We start from the raw sequence: 9,840 nt of genomic DNA on the forward strand, positions 1-9,840 counted from the left end.
CCCCATCCCCCATACAGATTTCTCCCTCTTTCCGTCCCAGCTACCCGCCCCCCTCCAGAAACGCCCGGCCAATGCGTAGTGTTTTGATCTTTTATTCACGTTCGGCAGTTAGAAAAATAAAACAGAACAAAAACATCAAAACCCCAGTGGTCGGGGAGTCTGCTGGGCGAGGTGGGGAGACTGAGGTAGCCTAGAGTCACAAGCGGAGACCCAGCCCCCGTCAAGGCACGGGTGAAGGGAGGGAGGGCAGCGGGGGAGGGGGCCCTCCCCCGTGGTGGCGGAGACAGCTGCCCTGCGTTAGTTAGTGCACCGGGGCCCCTCTCCCAGAGACCGAGAGATGCCAGAGACCAGGATCCCCTAATACCTCCACCAGGGTCCGAGTCCCATGTGCCAGGCGGATGGAAGGCGGCCCTTCCCCTCCTCACCCTGTAATCAAGGTGGGCCACCCGATTACAATTACCTGGACACTCTCTACTTGGAATGGGCATCAGAGATCAGTGCAAGTGACAGGGGTGACGCCATGAATGAGCAGCGTGGGGCCCAGATCGCGGCTCAGAATTTCCAGCAGCGCCAGGTAGCGAGGATAGCGAGCAGGGTCAGCAGGTGGCCGAGGCAGGTACAGGAAGGTCAGGGCGGTGGCGGGCCCCTCCTCGCCATCCCCGCCCTCGGGGCCACCAGGCCCCCCTCCTCCGCCACGCCCCTGCTGGGCCCGAACCAGGGCGTTGGCACTGCATGCCAGGGCCTCTGCCTCAGCATCTCCCCGCCTGCCGTTCACGAAGTCCTCTTCCTCCTCCTCCTCAGGCTCCTGGGACGACGCAGCCCCCTCGCCCCACACCACCTCCTGCACCTGGGCCCGGATCCTCAGCTGGCTCAGCAGTGCCCGGAGCCGCCCCTCGGCTGCCCCTGGCGCCTCGCGAGGCCCCAGGCACAAGAAGATCCGCAGGCGGGCACTGTGCCAAGCAGGCACCATGCCCAAGATGGTTGCCATCTGCAGCAGGAAGAGGCCGCAGACATCCACGTAGCCAGGCCCGCCCCGGGGCCGCAGCAAGTTGAGGGGCCACACGTCCACGTGATGCAGCTGAGAGGTGCCCCCAGATCCCCGGCTTAGCCGCTCGGGGGGCAGGGCTCCACAGGCCCGGGCCAGAACCACATTCTTGTTCATCTTCAGGGCGTCTGCCACTGTGGCCACGTAGTCCTGGGGACTGAGAGCCCGAGGGCTTCCCAGAGCCCGGGGTGGAGGGAACAGGGTGCTCAGGGCCGGGGACCCGCCCTCCTGGGTGCCATCCGCAGGCTCAGAGAAAGCTGGGTCCGTCAGGAAGTGGTCCTGGGGTGCAGCATCGTCGTAGAAACCCAGGACCAGCGTGTTGGGCTTCATGCCACCTGGGGTAGGCAGGAAGGAACCCATGGGAATCAGACTCACGGCTGAGTTCACACTATGCTAATAGGTGCCCACTCCCACCCGCTGACAGCAAGGTGTGTCAGCCATCAGGTATGACATGTGCATTGTGCTCGGCCTCTTAAGGCAACATTATGCACATTTGCATAATGACTTTTAGTTTTCCCAAACACTTTCACATGCATTTATTTGATTTATCTCCATGACTAATCGCCCCCATTTAAATAGGCAAAGTTCGCCTTAGGATTCTTGTAACTAAGAAGCACTTCCGTTCCGGGGCAGTAGGATGTATTTACTCTGGGCTTCAACACCTTTTTCATGATAGGAGATACAAGTCTGACTCCACTGGCAGATGGGACCCCTTGATTAGTCAAGCTCATGGCCTCAATCCCCAGGGAAACAGCGCTCAGACCCTGCTAGGGGAGGATGAGAACTCAGGGTTGGGGCTGCACAATCTGTTTCTATGACTGCAAAGCCCTAACAACAGCGTGTCCAAAGCACTGTCCCCTGTGAGCCACCGTCTGCACGCTGACTGGAGCCCCCATCCTGTTGAAAGCACTTTGTGTTTTAACTCATCTGATCCTTGAAGCAACAGTATGAGGTAGGAACTATTACTCACCCCCTTTTACAGATAAGGAACCTGAGACCCAGAGAGCTGAAGTCACTTGCCCAAAGGCTCATGGCTGATAGACACTGGGGCCAGCAAGTGAACACGATGTACCCAGCACCAGAGCCCATTCTCTGAGCCACTAAGCTGGTGGTGCACCAACCACAAAGCCCCCAGTCCCTGCTGACAGCTCCTGGGTTTTAGTATCTGAACAACGAATATGGAATCAGATAATTTCCCCTGTACCAGGGCTGAGTTTACAGGAAGACTCAGACCTCCTCTAAGACCCCTTCTCACGGGACAAAAGTTGTACTCAAAATCTGCCAGTAAATCAAATTCTCCATGCTGGGGGATTGACCACTTAAAGGAAACCTTTTCCTTTTCATTTGAATCATTTTCTGCAGGATGAATTGCGTGAAAGGAGTGGTCTCTTGGTCCAGAGACCAAGGGTCTCTCCCCAACAAAAGGTGGGGCTGAGGAGAGACAAGCCCTCAGATGCTCCAGGTTCTAGCTAACAATGCTTGATAACATCCCTAAAACACCTTGGCAGGTGGGAACTCCAGCTGATCTTGCAAATTAAACTAATCACACCCCCTCCTGAGCATTTTCCAGGGTTCTGATTGACACCGACCAGGGCAATGTCCAACACTTGAACTTTAGCCAGATTGTAAGTGGAGCAGGAAGCATGCGCTCAGAGTGGGCACAGACGCCAGTCCCGGGGTTGAGAAAGATGGAGGCGCTGAGCAGGGATTTGGAGGAAGTTGGGGAGCTGGGCTGGAGGCCTTGGCACGAAGACGCAGTCACGGAGCTGGGACTGTTCCACTCCATGCGACAGCATCAGACCCACACACCCCTTTGTAGTCTCTGGGGGCCACGTTAGCCACTCCGTACTTCTCTGCTCCTCTCAAGGCCCAGCTGAGATACCATCTCATCACAAAACCTTTGCCGGCCACATCGGTGACAGTGGTCTTCCTCTCTCTGAACTCTGGTGGTTAGAAAGCATCTACCCTAGATTTGATGGGGCAGCCCCACCTCAAGTACTCCTCCCACTGCCCCCTGAAAGACAACATGTTCTTCAGAGCCTGTGCCCCAAGCATGGGTCAGAAAGAAAACAGACAAACGGTGTTGTTCCATCTCTAGTCCTTAAGGCGTCACCTCGGAGACCTTATCACACACTGTCTTTTATCTTTGAGAGCCAAGTCCTGTCTGCACTAGACTGTGGGTTCCTTTTGGAGTTTGCAATCTGTGGTTGACTCTCTGGGGGAGGGGAGCAGAGATTGAGAGGGGCCACGGAGTGGGGGGCCGAGGGTACCCGGAGAGGAGCAGCTCACCAAGACCTGAGATCCGCAGCAGGTGCTGAGCCCCCTGGCGCACGGAGGGCGAGAGGGTGAGGTCCACGAAGGCCTTCACTTGGGCCCGGTCCACCAGGCTCAGCCACGCCCCGTACTGCGGCTGCACGGGGTCCGAGGGCAGGGAGTCTGTGGAGGAGGCAGGCAGCCCATGTGGGCCAGATTCACGTACTTTCTCCTAGAGTCCAAGTCCACGTGGGCAGAAAAGAAAGGTCTGGGCAGGGGTATGGCTGGTAGGGAGGGTCATCTGGGAAGAAGCACGAGGCCTCTGGGGCACAAAGAACACAAAGAGCTTCTGGGAACGGGAGAGAGAGAGAGGTCGGGGCGGAGGGGTGAGTGGAGGCACTGACCGAGGTCTCCCAGGGTGACATGGCCCAGCACATAGAGGCCCCCTTTCTTGAGCTGGTTGGCCAACCGCAGCAGAGGCAGCGCACCCCGGGGGTTCCCCACCAGCAGCAGCAGCTGCGGCCGCCAGAACTTCACGTGGTCCTTCCGGACGTCCAGCCGGAGCAGGTACTTCCGCACCTGGGGACCAGGTGAGGTGATAGGAGGAAGGGCTCCGGGGCGCGGCCCCCATTCACCACCTGGGCCAGAACGAGCGGCAGCCGGGGGGAAGAGGAGGCCTCCTCCAGGCGTGGGCGTTCCCATCCCACCCCCTCCCCTCCCCCCTCCCCCCAGCTCCCCCCACCTGATGGAAAAGCAGGGCCTGGCTGACGTAACCCCAGCTGCTGGGGCCTCCTCGAGCCGTGAGCAGGGCAGAAAGCAGGCCCATGAGAAGCAGGGAGCCGCCAGCGGCCCCGGGGCTGATGAGGAACATCATGAGCAGGCAGGAGGCCACCCCCAGCAAGCAGGTGTGCCAGGAGAAGAGGCTGAAGGTGGGGCTGGGGGCCGACAGAGAAGGAAGGACGCTCAGGGCTGCCCCGACAGCGAGCCACTCCACTCCATCCGCAGCCTCTTCCTGCTTGGTCCCAGGCCTTCCCATTCCTCCCTCTCTTTCTCTGAGGACACAGGCATCTCCTTCGCTCACCGGAAGTTGGGGGCCGAGGCCCACTCGAGGCTCAGGCAGGACAGGTCCACGGCAGCATAGGCCACCAAGTAGAAGACAGTGACCACAGCGGCCAGCGTGTTCAGCTTCCCAGCCAGGAGCACCAGCTGCACAAGGACCAAGAGGCTGGGCGTTCATCCACGCGCCCCGCTCCCCGTCCCACGCCAACACGTCCTGCCTTTTCAGGCACGTCTCCCAGTGCGCGTCTAACCCTTCCTGGTCCCGCGAGTGTAACCAGGGGGGGCATACGGTGAGGGTGAGGGCAGCTTGAAGAGGAAAGCTTACCTGCACTAGGCCCCAAGAATAGAGCACGGCTCCCCAGGGGTTCCCCCCTTGGGATACAACCTTAGCCGGCGCCAGGATCACTCCTGTGCAAACGGAAATGCAGCAGACATATCAGCCTGGGCCAAGGGGGAGACCGAGACAGACACGGGAGGGTGCGCTCAGAGCCGGGCACGAGTCAGGGGACAGCACACCGAAGAGGTTGTCCTGGGCCAGGGCGTGGAGGATGCGGGAGGCGCCGATGAGGGAGCTCATGGAGGCTGAGAGCGATGTGGCATAGATACCGGTCAGCACCAGCGGGGACCACAGGCTGATGGCTTGGAAGAACCCATAGTCCTCCTGCAGCAGGATCCTACAGGAAGGAAAGGAGGAGGATGCAGATAATAAACGTGCATCCATCCTAGGGGCCTGGTGAGAACAGTTCTCACAACACTGGCTGAGGTTAAGCGCTGGATATTCTGAACTGACCCCAGCCCTGATCTCAAGGACCGTATTAATAGATCAAGTGTGCCCAGGGGTTAGACTTGGCATTCACTGGTTGTCGTTGGGCTGCTTTGGATTTAATCACAGGGTGGACATTCCCAACAGTACGTGCACAAGAAGCCAAATATTTATGGAAATACAAATTGACTAGAAAGCTGTTCCCCACCCCACCCCCAAACCAAGTACTTACAATAGTACCAGGCACAAAGCAAATGCTGGCTTCGGGTTGGCTGTTACCATGTAGCCAGCCCTCCGCATCCGGGGCAGCAGCTCTAACTCTCTCCCAGTGGGAGGAACAGTCCCCATTTTCTCCACACCCCCCAACAACTTGGGTATCTGCCCCCCACCCCCCGCCCCGGCCCGTGCTTCCCTTGGTGATCCAGGTGTGACAACACCTCCACTCCACCCCCTCAAGGACCAGGCTCACCCCCTCCCCAGGCACCTGTCACAGGTGAAGCTGGAGAGGAAGAAAAGCAGGATGTAGATGAAGAAAGTATAGGCAACAGCAACAATCGTGCCCAGAGGAATGGCCCGGCTGGGGTCCTTCAGCTCCCCTGGAGGGCAGGGAGCAAAGGGAGGGAGGTCAACCCTCCACCCTGCCCTGTATCCCTGAACCCTCAGTGCCCTGTAGGGGCACAAGGCGGCAAGGCAGCCCCCCTCCCCCCAGGACTCTCACCTGACATGTTGGCCCCGGCCATGATGCCTGTGCAGCCGTTAAAAAGGACGGCAAAGACGCTAGCAAAGGTCATCGTGGCCCCCGTGGTGTAGTCCTTGGCGTAGCCAGCTGAGGAGAGGGGAATCGTTCCCAGGGAGGAGAGGGGATCAGCATCCGTCCTAGGGATCCGGGCGTTTTGGCCCTGCTACCCTCTCCTCACGTGCTAAACCTCCCCCCCACTGCCTCCCCACCACCCTCACCAACTCACCAAGACCCCAGCCCTGACCCGTCTCTGGCTCTGGCTCAGCTGACCTCATCACCTCCTTCTCCCCATGCTCCTCCGTTCCTCCCTCCAGGCCTTCATCCACGCTCTTTCCTAAGACGCCTTCCCTCCACCTCCTATCTGAATTTCCCAACCCCGCTCACGCCACCTCTAGCTCCACCGGCTCACGCCCTCCCCGGCCCATACCCAGGTCTCCCTCCTCTGGACTCCTCTGTGCTTCTTGTCTACTTGAATCACACTCGGTCCTATTATGCAATTTGTTTCCTGAATGCACATCTTATCTCTCCAACTAAACAAGTTCCTCTAAGGTAGGGAGTGTCTTGTGGTCACTCTCGTGCCCAGCTGGGTCAAACAGACAGCGGCCAATACACGCCCAACAGACCTTAATCAACCTGTACTGCTCCAGGTCCAGACCTCCCGCCCCTGATTTTCTCTGACAGCTCTTCTCATCCAGGGGTTCCAAGCCCCACACACACACACACACACACACACACACACACGCCCGCCCCTCGCCCTGAGGGCTCCTGCACCCAGCTCACCGCCCAGATTGGCCTTCAGGGTGCTGCTGTTGAAGCCGGTGAAGTGGCCAACCTGGGGCGGCAGGGAGGAGCCGTTGGGGCCAGGCCTAGGGGTCAAGGGGATGTCCCTGGGCCTCACAGCCACAAAGCTGACCAGCACAGAGGCCAGGGAACCGGAGACCAGCAGGAATGTGAGGAAGGAGGCACGCGCATAGAGGCCGGCCCCCAGGGTGCAGACCCCGCCCACCAGGCCCAGCAGCAAGGAGCCGTAGAGCAGGTTCCAGCCGTAGCCCTGGGGTAGGATGCGGAGCCCGCTGGAACCCGTGGCATCTGTAGAGAGGAAGGAACAGAGTTAGAAAGCCAGACGCCCAAGGAGGGACCCCAACCATGACTCAAAGCAGGAAGAGACCCCATCTTTGGCCCACCTGTCCTCAGAGAGGCCATCTTTTCCACTCCCCCACCCAACTGTACCCCAGCACCCTAGCCCTGCCTGGTGGGTACCACCAATCTTGCTCTGTCAATTTTAGGAGTGTTAATCTGGCCTCCCTGACTAGATGGGAAGCTCCTCACGGGCCAGGACATTCTCTCGGATGTCTGGATGTCTGCACGAGGCTGGGCACACAGCAGGAGCTCAAGAAAGTTGAGCTAAAGGACCGCTATGCATCTCTCCTGGAGAGGGCTTCTCTCCCTGCCATGATCCCAGAATCCCAGACCCGGCAAATCCTCAGAGCTGCCCAGACCAGGGTGGGGAGCACAAACCAGCCCCGAAGACATCAAGCATGGTCTCCACCAGCCCCAGCAGGGAGACGGCACAGCCACAGACGTTAGCCAGGTAGAACATGAGGCCAATGCTGCCCCCAACCTCAGGCCCCAGGGTCCGACTGATCATGACTGAAAGTGGAAGCAGGGGGTGAGCGTTAAGGGAAAAGAAACTGGAGTGTGAGGAAGGGCCCGGGCACAAAGCACCGTGCAGCTGGCCCTCCAGGCCTCACCTCCCTGAACACACGGGACTGTTCCCAGAGGCAGTGTGTCCCACTGCAGCCACTCCCAAGCCACGTGGCTTTGCCCAAGTCACGAATGCTCTTGAATTTCCTCGTCCATAAGAAGAATACTACCTAACTGACAGGACTGTCCATTAGAACCAAAATGGCAGCTGGGAAGACACCTGGTGAACTGGAAAGTGACACTAACGTGTCAGGTCGTGTTTGTCACCTTCCCCATACCAACCTGTCTGCTGGACATTCATTAGAACTTGTCCCCTCTTGTCCTACCCCCCAGAGGATGCAGGGAGGGGGCCCTCTCCTCCCCCCTATAAGACAGAAGAGCCCAGACCCCTGTCCACCGACGTTGGAGGATACAGTAGGCTCCGCCCCCTCGCACAGCTCCATTGGTAGCGATGGCACAGACGGAGAGGACAGTGAGTGCCAGGATGAAGTAGGCAACCAGGAGCATGGCCAAAGCCTGCAGCAGCCCAGCATGGCCCACCACGAACCCTGGGACAGGAGCGGCAAAGCAGGTGAGATGGCGGCTCATGCATCGCACCCCCCACCCCACCCCAAGCCCTTCATCCGCCCATTTCTCCCAGGGCCCTCCCCCAACCTCATCCCAGTCCCGCCCCACTGCACCCCCAAGTAAACCCCTGCCACTCACCGATCCTCAAGAATACAACTATACTGAACATGGACAGGACCGTGGGTACCACCACACCCAGGAAGGTGGACAGCTTCCGGGCAGACGCCCCTCCAGGACCCCCGGCCCCATTGGCAGGGAAGGAAACCCCCTCCTCCCCCAGGAGCCGGTAGGCCAGCAGAGGAGAGTTCTCACTGGCCATGGTCGACAGCGGGCAGAGGAAGCTGCCAATGGGTTATGAAGCCTGCAAAGAGTTTGCTGAGTGGAAGGCAGCTCCGTGGAGCCCCCCACAAAACACCTCTAACCAAACACCCAGAAGCTTCCCCCAGAAGGAAACACACACACAGACACACTCACGTTCACCAACAACTCAAAGAGTTAGTGGAGGGCAGACTGGTCCCGGCCACTGCCCCAACAATGGCAGACCCTTAAGGCTCAGCAGTGGGTAGCATGGCCCCTCCCAGCTCCTGAGGCCACACCCTTTCCCCCGCATCCCTGAGACTAGGGATGGCAGTGGCTCTGGAAAGGTGCAAAGAGCCTCCGCCTTCTTCACTAGCAGCACAAGAGGAAGCAAATCCCCCAAAAGGGAAGTGAGTGATGGGCAGGAGGCCCTCCTCACCCCCTCCTCCGGAGTCCTGAGCCGCCCCCCAGGATCCTCCATGCAATCACCTCATCCCCGGGCGATAAGAAACTTCCGAATCTTCCAAAGCCCCACCCTCCATCAACACTCTCCCTCAACCCATCTCAGACAGCCTCCTCTTTCCTTAATCTCACCAGATTCCTCCCACCCACACAGGCGTCCCCCAGACTCTACCGCCCCAACAACTCCTCGACGACCAAAACAAAAACACCGTCCGGCGACACAAGGTGGTCCTCCTCCCCGCACCGGTTCCTGCCCACTTTCTCCCCGGGCGGGTTGGAGGGGGCCGAGATTCGCTCCTCCCCGGCCAGGCGCACCCTCACCGCCCGGGTGTGGCAGGGCGCTCACTTACCCACCGGAGGACGCAGCCGCTCGGGGGGTGATCCCCGAGAGCCGGAGGGTCCGCTACTGGCGGAGGGGGCGCGGGTGCCGGAAAAGGCAGCTGTGGCTACCGGGATGCCAGGCCCGGAGCCTGACCCACCCCCAGCACACACGCGCCCCATTGGTCCCCGGGCCCGGCCCCGCCCCGTGGGCGAGCCCGGGGAAGCCCCGCCCCACCCGGCTCCGGCTGCCTGCGCGGCTCCCGCCCCACGTGCGACCCGGGTGCTGCCCAGGGTCGCCACTCAAACGTGCGTCTCCGGCAGGGTGTGGGCCACGGCTCCCACTGCGCCGATCACCCTGGTGCAAACAGGCGCCCGCCGCGCGGGTGGGACCCCACTCGGAGCTCGGAGGCGGCCGGAGGAGACACTGCTGAAAGGGGCGTGTCGTGACGGCGGAAGGTCTCCGGCAGGTGGGCGGAGCCACAACACCTGGCCCAGGTGCGCCACCCGGAACGCGGGGCCCTGTCGGCCCACGTCTTCCGGGGTCCTACTCCAACAGCCTCGCGGATCCTTGCAAAGCCCACCAGGTCCTGGCCTCAGCCCTCGCCCCTGCGGCGCCCTCCCCTCGCGCCC

The 9,840-nt window shown here is 60.3% G+C and overlaps 1 protein-coding gene across 2 annotated transcripts; it reads right to left on the minus strand.

Moving 5' to 3' along the window:
* Window positions 1–76: 76 nt before the first annotated feature.
* On the minus strand, window positions 77–9,411 carry SLC12A9 (solute carrier family 12 member 9). Of its 2 annotated transcripts, XM_061208734.1 has the most exons (14): window positions 9,240–9,329; window positions 8,269–8,491; window positions 7,977–8,111; window positions 7,378–7,509; window positions 6,640–6,948; window positions 5,839–5,946; window positions 5,605–5,716; window positions 4,874–5,031; window positions 4,683–4,765; window positions 4,380–4,504; window positions 4,041–4,233; window positions 3,703–3,877; window positions 3,335–3,481; window positions 77–1,380 (listed from the first exon to the last, which is right to left on the minus strand). In XM_061208734.1, the coding sequence occupies exons 2-14, from the start codon at window positions 8,447–8,449 to the stop codon at window positions 488–490; spliced, it is 2,751 nt and encodes a 916-aa protein (XP_061064717.1). In that variant the 5' UTR covers window positions 8,450–8,491; window positions 9,240–9,329; the 3' UTR covers window positions 77–487. The 2 variants fall into 2 exon arrangements, with proteins under 2 accessions (XP_061064717.1, XP_061064718.1); XM_061208735.1 differs by lacking the exon at window positions 8,269–8,491 and having other exon boundaries at window positions 9,240–9,411.
* Between the last annotated feature and the right edge of the window lie 429 nt (window positions 9,412–9,840).

This window comes from Eubalaena glacialis, chromosome 13 (genome assembly GCF_028564815.1).
Source record: "Eubalaena glacialis isolate mEubGla1 chromosome 13, mEubGla1.1.hap2.+ XY, whole genome shotgun sequence".
NCBI classification, from domain to species: domain Eukaryota; kingdom Metazoa; phylum Chordata; class Mammalia; order Artiodactyla; family Balaenidae; genus Eubalaena; species Eubalaena glacialis.